This window comes from Symphodus melops, assembly GCF_947650265.1.
Source record: "Symphodus melops genome assembly, chromosome: 19".
Lineage (NCBI taxonomy): Eukaryota > Metazoa > Chordata > Actinopteri > Labriformes > Labridae > Symphodus > Symphodus melops.
In genome coordinates this window covers 16,518,516-16,535,350 of record NC_136709.1, presented here as the reverse complement: position 1 = coordinate 16,535,350, position 16,835 = coordinate 16,518,516, and the positions used below count along the sequence as shown (strand labels likewise).

Sequence of the window (16,835 nt, the reverse complement as noted above, 5' to 3'; positions counted from 1 at the left end):
GGTTATCCCGAAGCTGGCACGATCCCTCCTCACCTCTCACCTGCTCCCCAGATGTTTGCGGCTAGCGTTGCAGCCCCTGGCCTACCTGTGGCGCCAAGACCAAGAGTCCCTGCTCTCTGCGATGATATCATCTGACCTCCACGCTATCCTCATCAAAGTCGCCGCCTTCGGTGAGTTTGTGACTCAATCTTTTGTTGTCTGTGGCAGCCGGTGAGCAGTCTCGTGTCCCCCTCCCTGCGCCTGTTTGTACTTTCTCTCTGAAAGTGCCACGTTTGGTTCAGCGGCGTTTGGCACAGGGGATCGAAGGGACCGAGCTGGGATAAGTGAGAGGCAGGGAGGAGGAGAAAGGGAGGTGTAACCAGAGAGGGGGGGGGAAAAAAGAGAGACAAGCAGACTAATGCCCAAATCATTAATCCACGGCTTAGCGGCGGTGTTGAGACTTGTGCCAGCGGCGAAGGTATTGAAGCAGAGAACAATATGAGAAGATAAGAAGCGCAGAGTGAGGAGGGAGGGAGGGAGGGAGGGAGAAGTGATGTGGCATTGAGGAGGAGGGAGGGGTTGGCAGTTGAGAAATAATAACAGGTGATTGCCCCTCACATTAATGCAACCTGTCAATAAGCAACGCATGTCGCCATTGTGCAAGAGACACGCCGCGCTCTCTCCGCTTTTCGCATAGCTCAGAGTACGCGGCCCGTGAAGCGAAGATTAAAATCTCTCATTTACGTTTCTCAACTGCTTCAGCACTGAGGGACGAGGTTAATGTGGTGTCACCTGCTCTCTAGCTGCCTGCTTTGGAGCCTGAGGACAAGAAGATCCGATTACTGAATAACAAGAAAGTGTTTAAAAGAAAGAAGAAAAAAAAAAGTTTTTTTTTTTTTTTTTTTTTTCTTTCATCAGGTACATGGCGTTAAAGATCCCTACCTGTGTGTACTCGACGGTGCAGCTGGATCCCTTTTTAAAAAGGAGCCGGTGATAAATGATCATTACGGCTACAAATGGTTCTTTTTACTCTCAAACTGCTCGCAGCGATAGATCATCACAGAGACACTGTTTACGTGCAGTTAAGTGCTTGTTGTCACCTTTGGTAGCAGTCAGTCGGAAAAAAAGGGGTCCGCGGCTGACTGATGACCTGCAGAGCTGAGTGGTGCAAATCTTTTAACAGCACTCAATAATGACTCATGGAATGCACGTGTCACACCATTCATCACTGGTACTTTATTTTCTGGATCCATTTCTCATTTTTAATAGTCTCCTGATAGAGGACTTTTTGGCATTAAATAACATCGCTGTCAGATGCCCATCAGAGAAGAGGTGATGTCAGAACCCTTTTTTTTTTTTTTATTACCGTTTCCCAGTCAACTTGTTTTTCATTCCATAACACTTGTACTCAGATAACATCTTTGTCTGCATTTATATTAATTGAGCAATTATAAGGCTGAATTTCCTTTCTGGAATAGCACAAAACCACACCTTAAAGACCTCAGCCACCTTGTTACCCAGCTACCTCCGCCAAGCCTTCCACCCCAAACACAACTTTTGTCTAAAAGCAAATTCTCAGCATTTTTCGGAAGATTATAATTAGAAAGGAAAATTGCCTTGGGTGCCTTTGAGTGCATACTCCCGGCCTCCTGGTGTAGGTGTTTGAGCAAGTGTGTGTGCATGTGTGTTTTGGCTACAGGTAAAAAAAAAAAAAGGAATGATCTTATCAGCCCTGACTCCTCACCTGTCCCGAGGCGGAGGTAATTAGAAAGGAGAGAATTGAATAGGGGTGCAAGTGCCCGAGGCGTTTTAGGCAGCACTGATATAATTGCAGCTTTGGTGGGAGCAGGTCTGAGCAACGAGGTGTGCTGTTGAGGGGAGATTAGGTGACAGAAGGGCGTACCTGGTGGCCTTTGGTGTTTGCGTTTGTGTGCGCGCGAGACGAGCGAGCTTTGGTGGGATTTACTCGTGCAGACATCATGATGATAAAAAAACAACTCTCAACAGGGTAAAGGTTAAGTCTGCATGTGAACTGACAGCCAGACTGCTTATGATAGCGTGTAGTGCTAAGATTTCGTTTTACGCCAGCTCTGAGCAGTGAGAAGTCATTCAAGATTAATATTCCGTCATTAGGCACTCAGAGACAGGTGGAAATTAGCAGTGAATGGATAAAAAGGGAAAAAAAAAATCTCTCTTTTTTTTATAAGGAGGATATATTCCTTGATGACAAATCCCTGAAGTGAAAAGACAGCTATCCAAATGCGAGATGATCCCCTAAGTGAATTCTCCAGAAGTGTTCATTTGTGTGCTGATGGCAGCCTTAAACCACAAAAGAGACAAAGGAGATTTCAGTCTTTGAAGATGTAAAATTCTATGTAGTAAAGTAAGTTCCACTGTCTGAGTCGAAGCCTGCAAATGTTCAAAAAAAGGCTTCTCATTAGCAGAAAAGAAAATAGCACAAAACACCGTCTACGTTTTAGTTTGGAAACTGTCTCTTTATAACGCGATGTCTTCATGAGCTAACCATGCTAATTGGCAATCCCAAAAGCTTGCATAAAATATTCATGTAATTAGTTAATTGATTGATTAGTGCAGGTGTGTGTGGGGGCACAGGTTCAGCCGGTAATTGGTCCTCAGCTCCAGAGTTAATTGGCACACGTGTGAAATGATGGTCGATCCGCTGGAAAACCTTTTATCACCGCATGATCTCTTACCCTTCACACGAGAGTAGCCTTTGTGTCACCAGTGTGCTCTCAGTGATCATCTCGCATGCTGTAAGACATTTCATATAATTGAATGGAAACATAATGTGTAGTTTATGTTCGATAGCTTTAAAGACAATGTATTGAATTATTTTCCCATAATGGAGTCAATGAAGAGGACGTTTAAACCAATCAACGACTGTTATCTGAAGCGACGTGTACAAAGCACAAACTTTTGTCTTCAACCTGTCTAAATATAAAGACACATTTGAGCTGTAGACTTACAGATGATACATGAATGTTTTAATGCCAGGAAGTTGAGATTTTGATGAGATTGATGACTCTCTAATTTTCGCCAAATCGCTTGTAGTCATTCACTGAGGCGAGTCTGTTGTTAGCATTTTCCTGTACAACATTTAAGCTCATAGGCAAAACTTTCTGTACACATGAAATACTGTTATAGTGAATGGGGGACTCGTGTTTTGTTTGCTGCTCACAATTAATACCAATTGATTTCTGTAAACAAAAAAAAATCAAATCAAAATTATTCATTAAATTTTAAATAAAGAAAATCTGTGATTAAATTCTTTTTTTTTTTTTACTTAAAAAATTCTGCTAAATGACTTTCAACTTAAAAGCTCAAGCTGTCATCTTTTAGTGTCTCAAGAGTGACCGTGTACGGTGGCTGGGAAGTTTTGAAGTGTAAAACAAGCAAAGCTTGAGAAAACTAAGTAAAAAAGTAAATTTACAATTTAGTAAAGCATTTTACAAGATATGAAACATTTCCACAAGCGGTGAGACAAATTTACAAACGACAGAATCTAGACGGAAAGAGAATGATGACAGGACATGTGTGTGACGTTCCTGCTCTGTGAACTACTCACTGAACTTTTTCTGAACTATCCAGTCACAGTTAGTGGAGGAGTCAGGTCAAGCTTCAGCTATGGGTAACCTTAACTTCATCCTAAATATTAAGGACAGCCAAACGAAACCTGCTGCCCGTTGTGTCCAGTTACGTTCTGCATTGTTGTCTCTGCAAGTCCTCCCAGTTTCTCCCTTTTTGATTTGTGTGACTGAAAAGATTTCCCCTTGATGTGATTTCTACTCGCCTCCTGCTGCCCATTATTCTGCTCACAGACGTTGAATTTCAGATAAGAGCCTGACAAATTTCACATATAACCTTAATCTTATCATCCTTGTACGCCGCCGCCTCCCCGCCTTCTCTTTCTTCCTCTCCGTTCTGTATTTCTCTCACTCTCTTGCGGAGATTAGGTGATAGTGAGCAGCTATTGTTTTGGCGGAGTCTTTGAGAGCGTTGCTTAAAGGCTGATGCAGCTCACCTACTAGGGAGGAGATGCTTATTTCATCCATTTAAAGGCTAAAATGTTACACATCATGAATCCAATTTTCTCTGCCTTTTCTCTCTGAAGGGAAGGGATTAAAGCCGAGCTGTCAGCTGTGCGCGCCAGATCTTAAGACAAACCTGCGGATGCCTGCGATACTGCAGCTCAGCTCGGCTCAGGCGGTATCTGGAATCTCTCAGCTTCTAATTTAGCATTAGGCTCAGTAAGCAAAATCACAAGCAGTTTCAATTAAACAGGCAACTAACTGCTGTGGGTTTACATGAAGCGCTGGAAAAAGGCCCATCATGATCTTTTCAAAGAAATAGTGCAGAAGTGTGCAAAGGGAAATAATTGCCATTGACTTCTATGAGGGTAGAAGTGAGAGAGAGTATAGGGTTAAATTTCGACTTTAAAAAGGGATGTTCTTATTATAAGCCTGCGACATTGGTCGACTTGTATGCCGGCCTATAAAGCTCTGCATACAGGTTTGGACATCACTTTTTAAAATGGTCCATATGACAATATAAAACTAGCTGGGATGTCTGAATGGCTCTTTGTTTCCTGGTAAACTTTTTATTCTTCGCTAATTTCACCCCTCTAAATGTCAACAAGCTTCTGAAACAAATGTGTTCTCTCATTACTGGACTCCCTGCTTTGAAAGTTCACTGCATTTAATCGGAGTTTTATAGGATAATACGAGGTAAAAAGGCCTTTTAAAGGAGGACCATTCCTCTCCTTCCCTCTTAGGGAAGCTCCTCTCCCTCCAAAGTGCGCTCTCGCTGTCTCTGGCGGCAGACTAATGGCAGCTTCTAGTGGGCTTATTTGGGTTTAATGTGGCATAATGAGGTTAGGTAATTGGGTTTAGGTCAAGTTGTAAAACAGGTTCAGAGGAGACAAGAGATGTGAAGATCATGTAAATGAGCGGTGTTAGATCGCTTGAAGGCTCACGCCGGTGGCCGCTCAAAGACTTCGAAAACGCATGTAGCGTTCAAGCGCCAGCTCATTGCGGCTGTATCCGTTTTTCCAAACGGTCTCTGTAACCTTAAGTCAGTCAGGAGCCTCAATTAAGAAAACACTCATACAAGTGCTAAGTGGTCTTGGGAGAAATGTGAAGTTAATGCCATCTCTGTATCACTCTATCACTCACACCCGTACTCCTCGATTCCCATCATCCTCTTCCCTCCTTGTAAATATCGAATCATGTATCATATATTATTTAAGAGCAGTGAAGTTAATGAACAGATTAAAGAAAAGGCGGCATCCCCTCAGCAATTTGGATCCAATTATTAAAATTTGTTAAAAGGCATGACTAATTAAAGAGGATATTTAAATGGGATTGAATTTTAATGCTTTTTTTTTTTCTTCCCTCCTTATTACCTTTGTGGCAGGGTTAAGATGAGAGGATGCTGAGATTAGATATTCTCACACTAATTAAGACCACGGATCCCCTGGGAAGAGAATGAGGGTCTCCTCATTCTCTCCCTCCACACTTTCTCTCTCTCTCTCCCCCCCCCGCCCATGCACTGCTGGACCACTGCCGCCCCACAGGAGAGCCACAGCTGGGATTAACATGTAACCCCGGATGGGAAGCGACGTCCTTCCTTCACATCTCCTCTCCATTTTTTTTCATTTTATTTAATTTTTTTCTTTTCATCTCCAGTCGTCTCCCATCCTCTGCTCCCCATGGGGGGCCCCGCTGGTGACACGTTAACCTTTGAGGTTGTCAGACCATGAGAGAGGAGAGATTCTCACATTACGATTAGCTTTGTTCCTTTAATTAAACACATGAACGTGCTGATGAGCACACCCACCTGATACTCTGGAATTGAGGAGGGTTTATTGGATTTTCAGAGAAATTACGACAGACGGGTCAGCAGTTTTTTGTCATTGTGTTGGCGTTACTGTCACAACAGCTCGTCACTCAGTATAGGTCATCAGTCTCTTGTTCTGAAAGGGGATAGATATTATTGGAGAACCAGTGAGTATCATCCCAGTAACATGTTTTCATCTATTAAGCATCTATTAGCTTACTTACCTGCTTTCATATTAAGTATTTACTTCCTTTCTGTCTTACTTAAGGACATACATACTTCCTTACTTACATCTTACGTACTTAGGAACTTATTTATAAGTATTCACCTACATACTTTTGTACTTTCTTATCCCTTTATTGGGCAAGTGACTATTTTTGGTCATTTCGGTACACATTACATATGGCCACCCTTCTGCACCTCAGTAAGGTCGAGAAGCACGTGATCCTCACTCAGCCAATCAGAAGAGATCTCCCTACGTCACTGATCCTGCTATTGTGGCATTTGAACCAAATATGGTAACTTTGTCAATGTTTATTTTTCTAAATGAAATTTAAAAAAAAAAAAGTTTTTTTTTGTTTTTTTTACAGAAATAAAGTTCTGTTTTTGTTCCCCAATAACTCTCTGAGGTTGAATTTTTGATTTTCAAAGTATTTCAATGAGTGAGTGTTTACGCATTTTTTAACTGACGTTCTTACCACTCATTAAGTATTTTCTTACTTTTTTCCCCCTTGCTTACTCACTAATTACAGGCCCGAATTTGCTCGATAACAATCTTGTTGGGAATTTCCTTTTAAGTATTCATTTTACACTCATGTCCTGTTATGTTTTTAGTGCTCTATTGTTTGTAGAAAGCACCTGCTACTCTGAGCGGTTGTTTTGTCAGAACAGTAGGAAAACCTAGGCTGCACTTTTATTGTGGTGGGGCTTGTTTACACGGTGACATAGAGTTCAGTGTGGTACCAATAGGACGCTCAAAAAAAAATTTATTGAATACTATGATAGGTCTGATCAAAAGGTTAATCTTTTGGAAAGTTCATTTGGATATTTAATTAAAAGGAAAAAATTTGGATTTTCTTCAAACTCCACTTTGGTGCGTTGGTATCTTTTTCCTGTATGTGCTCTCCTCAAGCTTTCTCTCCCCTCCTTCTTTTCTCTCCCATGCCTGTGAGTCACTACCATGCACCATTTCAGGGGAAGGGGAGGGAAAAGGCAAACAAACAAGATCTCTTTCCAGAGTTTATGTTCTCAAAGAGAACTTGATGAAGGGGGCACGGGGAGTCTGCGGCCAGCAATTGAAAAACTGTTGCCCTTACCCGAAGAGATCTGTGTACACTACTCTGCAAAGTCAAACAAAGAGATCCAGCGAGCAGGTTTACTTGTGTGTTTGTGCGACTGCCCGTAAACGTCCCTGCCTGTCATACTCAATCACTGTTCTCTGTTCCTGATCAGACCTCTCTCTCCCTCTCTCTCCCTTCTCTTTCCAAACGTGTGTCTATGGGAAATGCTTGTTTGTGTATCGATGTGTCTTACTCTTTTTTTTTATTTCCCTGTGTGTGTGTTTTCCTTCATGGGTGCCAGGCCTGGATCCAGAGAAGCACTTGGGAAAACCTCTGGCTGACATGGAGCCCTATCTCAAACAGGTCTGAGACTGGCAGATGCTCTGCCTCCCTGTTTACACTCGACATCATTCTCCATTATTCCACTCGGAGTCGGGTCACCTGATGTTCACGTTCAAACATCTTGAGGTCCTTAAAGTCAGAGCTGAATATTATACTCTCAAATACATTTTCATCTACAGCTTTACTTTGTTGATTTTATTGGAGAAAAAAAACGTCATAATCCTCTATAATTAGATTTCTGCTTTTTTAAGAATTAAAAAAAAAAAGTTTTTTTCTTTTAAATAGATTAAAATGAAAACGATTTCAGAAATGTCAGACTTGCACTTTTTTTGATTACTTTTGTTGTGTCTGCTAAGCCAAAATTGATGATGAAGCTGAATTAAAAAGATTTTAAGTACTTGATGAGTATGATTAGCTTGTTCTAGTAGAATAAACATGTTTTCGATGATTTTAATACGGTGTTTGTTTTTCGCTGACCAGCTCTCCCAGAAGTATGGAGTTCATATTTGTGGAGAAGGAGGCGAATACGAAACCTTCACGCTTGATTGTCCGCTCTTCAAGAGGAAGATTGTTATGTGAGTAAAGCAATAAACGTGCACGAAAGTTGTACTTTTCGTTTGTGGAAGCTGTAAGTTTGGAAAGAAGTCCCCTTTTCTGTGTGTGTGCGCAGCGATGCGGCAGAGACAGTGATCCACTCAGCAGATGCCTTCGCTCCAGTTGGCTACCTCCGCTTCACCGCCATGCACACCGAGAGCAAAGACGGCGTGAGTCAAACTTCCGAGAGCGCATCTTGTTTTTTCCAGATGAGATCAATACTGCTCAATCACGAAACAGTCATTTGCACCACAGAAGTTTGAGTTGCTTTGGGGGTTGGATTACTTTTATAAACCCCTCCGAGGGACAAACAAACACGAGAACAAAACCTTTTGGTGTCTGATAACTTTGTCGAGCAGAAGAGAAACACAACACTGCAGGGCACTGGTTCAGATCGACCTCCAGAGGGGCCTTCCCCTTTTTTTATTTATTTATTTTTTTCTCCAGCACACACTCTCTCTCTCTCGCTCTCGGTATCTCCCTTCGTCGTTGCACTCTCTCCTCTAGCTCCACATGGCCTACTTTGACGTCTGCAATATTCACTGCCGCCCCAAACTAGGCCCAGCTTAATAAACATGTCCGCTCACATTAGGGCGCTTTGCATTCAGGTAGCTGGCTAAGCAGACGCAGAAAGGGTGGGGGGGTGGGGGGGGGTTTGTTGTTGCGGGGAGGGTTAGTGGGGATTGGCTTTTGGTGTATTGGAAGGAGTTAATCAGCACATCAAGAAGGGTGACACTTGAAACATTGTACTTTCCCTGCAAGTCCAGGCAGCTTTATAATCCTCAAATTATTGTCAACAAGCGTCGTGGATAACCCTTTATGTGCGCGTGAACGCTGTTATATTTGCTGCAGCGAGTTAAAAGTATAAGATTTACACCGGGGGGGGGATGCTCCTCGCCGGTGGCCCGAGATGTCTCCTCGGTAAAGCGTGTGATTCACATGTGTGTTTAATTGCACCTCCCACAATGCTGTGTACATTTGACTTTGTTTACGTGGAAGCGTGTCTCTGTTTTTAGCTTTGTGTGTGTGTGTGTGTGTGTGTGTGTGTGTGTGTATTTCTGCATGTTGGGTGGGGGGCTGGGAGTGTTATGGACAGAAAACATACCCCCATCCCACAACCTCCCTGACCCTGCAGCCTCCATACACCCCTACAGCTATATATTTTTCACTCTCCACGCCGCCCCGCTTCCACCCCCAATCACACAAACACACACACACACAAACGCTAACACGGACCCTGTAGCCCCCCCTAGGTTTGCAAGGGGGTGAGCGAGGGAGATCCAGAGCCTGCGAGGAGGGGAGGGGAGGGGAGGGGAGGGGGCAACCACAGGAGAACCTGCCCTGGTTCAGCCTTCTGAAGCTCTTCTCGTCAGGGTGACAGATCGGCGGTGACACCAGCACTAGAGGAAACCGCACCGGGCTCAGGGGGTGGGGAAGGACCACCATCATTTGCCCTCCGTTAATGCTAGTCAAGCTATTTTTCCTCGCTGGCCAGGAGAGAGGGGCTGAAGTATAATTAATTTGATTATCATATGGCCTAATGCAGTTGACAGCAGATGAGGGGGGTTGAATGAGTGTCGGGCAGGGCGAGAGGGGAGGGCCGTTGAGGAGATATGAAATATGTATTTAAATGCGTGATGGCCCAGCAGGATTTGGCAGGTAATATGTACGCCTTAGAGAACGGTTATGATTTGTTATTTAAATAAGTACAGGCGGAGTATAAGTAAACAGAAGGGGAAAAAAAAAAAAAGGTGAAATCCAAAACATGTCTCAGCCATCAAGTCGGGAGTTTTGACTGACAGCCGGCGTGATTGAATCTACAGTATCAGAAAACACCACTCCCTATTCGCCTGAACTGTGAATACGTTAGTCGGTTGTTTCATATTCATTCACCTTGAAGTTATGTCTGTCTAGGCCCCTGTCACGAAAGAATGACACACATACACAAAGCTCGCTTGGTGGGGTATTTGGAGAAAAAAAAAAAAAAAGGCCCGACTAATTATACAGCATTTTGTCTGTCTTTGCAAAAGGATCAGCGCTCTTTGGTGGGCGTTTGGCCTGATGTATTCCCTGTGGTGCTTTATTGCAGGATGTGGTGGCGAGAGCTTTGCCCCATGGTAGTTGTCCTTGCCAGAACGCCATTGACAAGATGACTGAGGAGGTGGAATATGCTGATCAAGCTGAAGACAACCGGCAAGAATTTACATCAAATTGTGACCTTAGTTGTCAGCGAGGCCACGGTGAGACTCATTTATGGTGAAACATGCACACGCTGACATGAATGCTTGAGTGTGTGTGTCAGAGGATGTGTGTGTGTGTGTGTGTGCTGTGTTTGCTCCTCCAATCTGTGTCATGTGGCCGGCCGGCATCATGATGCTAGTATTTCTGAGTGACTGTTTGACAAGAGCTGTCATTTTCAGCAGTGTTTTTGTGACAGTCTGAGAATTCCTTTTTCGTCTTTGACATAGACCAACCTATGCATCAATTATCTCCCACGCAGCATGCTTCCTCATTCTAAAATAAGATAACAAAAGAAAGCACTGATTTTTGTTTGTCCTTCTTAAAGTCCTGGATCAAGCATTTTAGACAGCATTAGAGCTGCCCTCTGTGGAGCCGTCCAAACCTGCTCACCCTTCATTCTCTTCCTGCAGATCTTCCTCCATCCTGCTCACCAAGAAGCTCCAAAGGTTTTCAGTGGATCTCTGGCATCAATGGCCTTCAGAGCCAAGAATCTGGAATCCGGGGCCAGACATGGGCAGCTTTCACTCAGCTGAAAAGTAAGGGAGAGGGGATGTTTCTTGAAGAACAATAACGAAGAGGCTACTAGAGAATTCTTTTTTCGCCTCTCTCAAATCAAGCCAAATCAAAAGACAAACATTACAACGCTCGAAAGTGAGCTAACCTTTAATAAGTGATGCTTTCTTCGATCAAATAAAGATTGCATCTTTGATATGATCAAGGGGGGAGAAGGCTCGAGAATTCCTTTTGTCCAGGGGTGATTGCAGAAGCCCAGTGGAACGCAATCTGCGGGGGCTCTCTGTGCAAAAATCCACACTCAATTCGACGGAGAGAAACATATGGAGGAAAACTTATTTGTCCCTTGGGTGTCTTTCTTTCTCCTCGCTGTGTTTTGCTAAAGACGCAGGAGGAGGTGTGGCAGCGCCGGGGTAGTCGTTCCTTATTCAAAAGTGCTTGTCAACCCAGCAGGCGAAAACCGCTGCGTGTCAGAGGCTCCATCCGTCACGAGAATGGGATAGCGTGCCGGCCACCAAACAAGGACAAGCACTTCAAATTAAACGAAAGCAAGCATCTTTAAAGACACACACACACACACACACACACACACACACACACACACACACACACACACACACACACATAGCAGTCATGTTGGGTGGGTTATTGTTTTTGCCCTGCAGAAGTTTAAAAGTGCATGCTTTTACAGTGTATCTGAGTCTTTTTACCCTCCTCCCCTCTCTCTCTCTTTTTTTTTTTTTTTTTTTTTTTTTTTTGATGGAGAAAGAGGAGCGAAAAGATGAAAAGCATATTTAATGTTTATCGTGGTGCTCGGCTGAACAGCCTTCACAGTGCTGAGACAATATTAAACAAGTTAATATTTAATGAACAACCTCTTTGTATGAGGGCGAAGTAGTCTGAGACGCTTGTGTTGGCAAAGGAAAAACAAACTTGAAGCTCTTTCAAATGGTTGTAGGGAGAAAGGCTTCGCTTTGAGCCCTCGTGCCTGAGTTTGCATCTGAAGCCTGTGATATGCACATACTGTGTTAGACTTTATAGTCAGGGAAAAACCACGTTACCTCTGTTAAAAAAAAAGAAAAAAGAATGAAATATGACCTATCTTATGTACAGCAGAGATAGTGTTTCAATGACTAGGTAGGTGTACACATTCTGTGTGAATGAACACAGAATCAGAATCTGCTGTGGTCCTTAAGTGAAAAAGAAACGAGATACATTGAAAGACACTCTGGAGTGAGTTTACAGAGGTCAACCAAAACCACAAATCTTAAAAAAAAAAAAAATCACTTGCACAAAATTTGTGTCCTGAGATGTTATGGGGGGAAAAATGCAGCACGTCTCTTTGTCCACAAACCTTTTTGTCTCTGTAAACACTGAAAATGTGGAATGCATTTGTCGTGGATGCCTTTTCTTTTTATTTGTAATGCAATACTTCTGCGCAAGTTTATATTTTTCACAACAACATTTACCAGATCTAAACAACTTAGCTTAGCCGGGATAAGTTCAGTTTATTGTAGCCTGGGTTATGTTACAATAATCCACACATTGATTTGCAGTGTTACTGTGTCCTCTGTGTCCAGGTGAGTTGGACAGCAGAGGGTGGAAGATGAACGACATCATCCTGGTTCACCTGTATGTGAGGTCTATGGAAGACTTCGGCCCACTCAATGCTGTTTATAAGACACACTTTGGCATAAACCCTCCAGCTAGGTAAAGATTTAAACACTCTGACACATCTCTTTTGATTCTTTTTTTTTTTTTTTTTTTTTTTTAAATCTCTCTTCAAGAACGTCGTTACGTCCTTCAAACCCTCCTCTCTTCCCCTGCTCTTCCATGCAGAGTGTGTGTCCAGGCTCCTTTACCTGCTGCTCAGCTGCTGCAGATGGACTGTCTCCTCCATGACTGGACTGAGCCCCCTGAAGAGGGCTGCTTCCACCAGAAGGATGCCCTGCATGTGCAGAGCATGTCGCACTGGGCCCCAGCCAACATCGGGCCCTACAGCCAGGCCTTCAGGGTGAGTCTGCAAGGTCCGCAGCAGAGCAATCGGCTGTTGCATGTGGTGGCTTACAATCTTGGGAGTTTAAATGTGGTGGTGGCCACAATGGTTTTGTTTAAAAAAAATAAATAAAAAAAAAGGCATTACAGCCCTGCCAAAGAATCTGCTTGAAATCCAATATCATATCCTGCTCCCAGTTTTCACATATCTTGCGATTGCAAACGAGTGGGACACTCGTGAGTGTCTTTCTCCTCGTCTGCTGGCTCAGCCACAAACGAGACGTGTTATTATCTTTGCTTATTGTTAGCGAAGCAAATCAAACTCTAGGAGGGAAGGTGATGGATTAATGCAGGCGTGCTAAGGATTTATTTGGTGAATGACGAATCCAGCTGGTGGATCTCGTAATGCTTCGTTGTTTGCTCTCGCGAAGCAATTGAAGAATCTCGGATTACGCGGAATACTTTCAGTGTGTCTTCGTCGTCTGTTTACACGCAGACGCACTCTTGCAGATGCATGTGATTGTTGCTCTCTGCGATAGTTTGTTCTCATTACTGTACACATGTAAATACGCGCTCCCATTACAATCGGCGGTGTGTACGAATTTTTGCGCTTGTTTGTAAAGCTACGAGCTAAACGTCTTTCATATTGTTTCAGAAAGAGAAAGAATGTCGGATTCAAAGGCATAGCAGAGGAAGTGTGGGCCGCGGTTGCACGGTTGGCTTGGTGTTTTGTTTACCCAGTGTGTATTATATGGGATTACACTTGTCAAGGTACTGTCAACAAGGATAGTGTCCATCTCCTCCACACTGTCCTTGATCCTGCAGCCAAATCTGTCTATGAGTGAGAACATGTGTGGATTAGCCGTTCGTTTAGAGCCTGACGGCGTATCTCACCAGCGTGTCACCGAAGCTCAGGGGAACTTGTGCAGTTTGGATTCCTGAGATGTAACCTCCAGAGTCAGGTTTGCTTTTAGCACGCCAGCAGTGTTTGATTTTCTCAATGGAGTCTCATTGAGACATGAAATTGAAGTCAGCTGCGGGCGTGTGCTCTTGCCTCTGGAAAACAGTCTCTTCTCTCAGTCCTCTAATGATCGTTCAGATCCAAAGCCATTTGAGAAAACAGTGAGAAAGGAGTTCGCCCGCTTCAGAGCGGCGCGCGGCACTTCACGCGACCCCCGCGCTGCCTCCCAGCGTGTCTGCTCCTCCTCGACGCTACGATGGCTTAATTTGATCAAAAATGTCTTAACAACTCTCCAGTACGGCCAGGGATTTTTACATATTGATACAATTACCCCCTCGCTGTGAGCGAGCAGGCAGTGTCAAACCCCTCCTCTCTCCACCACCACGTTGGCTCCATCTTAATGACAATTTTTTTCCTCTGTGATTTTTTTTTCTTCTTTTTTTTTGCCATGTGACACCATGGTGAACGAGTTCTGGTGACGACAGAGACAGAGCTGTCTGCGACCAAATCACCTGGAGCCCTGCACTTTTACTTTCCCTGGAGGAAAACTAGTAATTAAAATATCAATCCAGCTCTTTGCGGGGGATCTTGAAAAGATTAAATAATGATTTTTTTATTTTTTTTATTATGTCAGTTTTAAACAACAGCGTTGGATTTTTATTAGTTCTTTTTAGGGTTAAGGAGTTATGATTTAACAGGAACAATGGACAAACCATTGCAAACTGCCGAACTTAAATTGTAATGTACCGGTAGATCAATTAGGCTTCATAAGTCGACCAATGCCCAGCTGTATCGAGACCAGCGGATGCCTTTGACGAGTGTCCATCGCTTTGAGAGCCAGCACATGGCTGCTGACAGAACACGGCACTGGGGAACCCTGCAGGATGTGACTGTCCACAGTGAAGGCTGGTGCTGGTGGAGGCGGAGCGCGGTGGCATTAGGGATTGGCATGTGATGAATGCTGGACCTTCCATCTCCATCCATCTATTCCATCTATCTGCTCGGCGTGTCACGTCTCGCAGCTTCAGCTCTCGGGAATGGCGAGCTGACAGATTCAGATCTGCTTTGAGTTAAAGAATTAGTTAACCTTTATCATGTCAAAGCTGGAGCCCTGTCTCTGTATTGTATGGTAATGCACAATATGCCGGTGGTTTAGGTGAAAGCCCTAAGGTATAAAGACAAAAGAAAAAACAGTGATTTAATTTATGCTTTGTTTTTACATCTTCGCCTTATCTGATTGGCATGTTTTTGCCATCACTGTAATATGTTCTTGCACTTTGATACATCACTTGTGTATTCAGTGGTATCTTGTCACTAACTGTTTTGTTTTGTTACTTTAAACACTTTAAGATATCGAATGCAAATGTGCTGTCATTTGTTTAAAACGACATTTGCATAATCTAATTAAGATATAAGAAATCACCCTTTTGCATTACACCAGTCAATTTATTACAATCAAAGGAGGCTCTCAGACATCCAATTTTATGGCAGGACAGAAAAAAGAAAAAAAATCAAAACAAATTCTCTCAGTACAGCGAAAGCCAAGTAATGGTATGCTTTTAAAAGAAATCAAAGTTATTACTGCATTTTCTGTCCGTTGTTTCTCAGGAGGAGCTTTTAAACCATTTTCTTGCATTAACATAATGGCACTGGGAAAAAAAGAGCAAAGAGCCTGTGTCTTCAGCCAGCTATGCTCAGATATTTCTTTTTTTTCCTTCTTTTTTTTATGCTTAGAATCCATTTGTGCTTATAACAGATGATTACGCTTAGCGGGAAGAAAATTGACCTATGATTTGCTGAAGTCAGAGTTAACAACAGGAGTCTCAAACTGCAGGATTTTTTTCCCCCCACCACATCTATTTAGATTGATGCTGCCATTCCCTTTGGAGCCACATTTACAGAGGCAAACACAATGGCCTACCCAGGTCTGAATAGAGAGACTATCACTTGTATGGTTGTTAAACATCTCCTCTTTCCTGTTAAGGTAAGTGGCTCACCCTTGGGATATTTGCCGGGAAATTATACTCACTGATCAGATTCTGCGGGGTGTGTTTTGGGAGCCGACTGCTCTAGCCTCGGGTTGCTGGTGAACACTAACCCCTTGCCATATTTCCCTAATTGTGAGTGACAGTCAATATTGTGGAAGGCTGTCTAGCACAAGCCGGCGATAGGATTTGCATCGGATTTTGAAAATTGTCAAAGTGGACTGTGAGGCATCAGGAGGGAAGTGGTTCTGACGTTGCCAATTAGCGTCAAAGGGAGGAGTGAGCAGTGGCGGGCGCTTGAATTTGAATAATCTTCTCACAGGAGTCTTAATGCCTAAAAACAATAAGATCATTCCTGTCTGACCCTCTTGATGGACAAGGTTAGAGGTTCAGAATGAGTCACAGTAAAGTTGGGCCACCCATTCAGGGCCAGGAAGGGAAAAAAAAGATCCATGGGTAGAAGTTGTCTATGTTTTTTGAAGCAGTTTCTCTTCTTGTTTAGTCCAGTGGTTTATAGAGAGAGTTTATAGAGTGGTTTATAACGTGTATGTACTTCTGTTCCTGACAGAGAAGCAGCACATCATGGACAATCTTCAAAATCAACAAATCAGAACAGAATGAAAAAACACAATTAAGCAGCAGCAGTTAATGGTTTAAAAAAAAAAAAAAAAAAGAATGAACTGAGCTTTTTGTCTTCGGCTTAGCTTTGGTAGTCGCTCATTAATATTCACCGTAACAGAACGTCACATCATGTTGATGCTGCTGCTCCAAAGCGACGTACGTTAGTGTGTATGTTCAACACGAACAAGGATCTGGAAGAGAGCCAACAGCGTCGGTAGAACAGCTTTAAGCCCGATCGGACACACAGGTGCTGAAGTGCACAGAGGCAAAGCACAACATGGACGGCTGTTCTGGAGAGCTTTAACCAGCATCAAAACCATCCTGAAATCACCATAATCAAACAGAGCCATCATCATCATCATCATCATCATCATCATCATCATCACTATCTTCATCAAAAATATCATTAAGAGGCAGTTCTTTTTTAACGTAACCATGTAGATATTTTTTAATAAGATAAAGGGAAAG

General features: G+C 43.2%; 1 protein-coding gene across 1 annotated transcript in view; it reads left to right on the top strand.

Moving 5' to 3' along the window:
- dph6 (diphthamine biosynthesis 6) overlaps window positions 1–16,835 on the top strand; it is a 49,615-nt gene that overhangs the window by 15,382 nt on the left and 17,398 nt on the right. Inside the window, exons 5-12 of the mRNA XM_079369633.1 lie at window positions 52–170; window positions 7,417–7,478; window positions 7,938–8,032; window positions 8,128–8,221; window positions 10,141–10,291; window positions 10,703–10,828; window positions 12,386–12,515; window positions 12,645–12,819. Of these exons, the coding sequence (XP_079225759.1) occupies window positions 52–170; window positions 7,417–7,478; window positions 7,938–8,032; window positions 8,128–8,221; window positions 10,141–10,291; window positions 10,703–10,828; window positions 12,386–12,515; window positions 12,645–12,819 (952 nt within the window). The remainder of the gene's footprint in view (window positions 1–51; window positions 171–7,416; window positions 7,479–7,937; window positions 8,033–8,127; window positions 8,222–10,140; window positions 10,292–10,702; window positions 10,829–12,385; window positions 12,516–12,644; window positions 12,820–16,835) is intronic.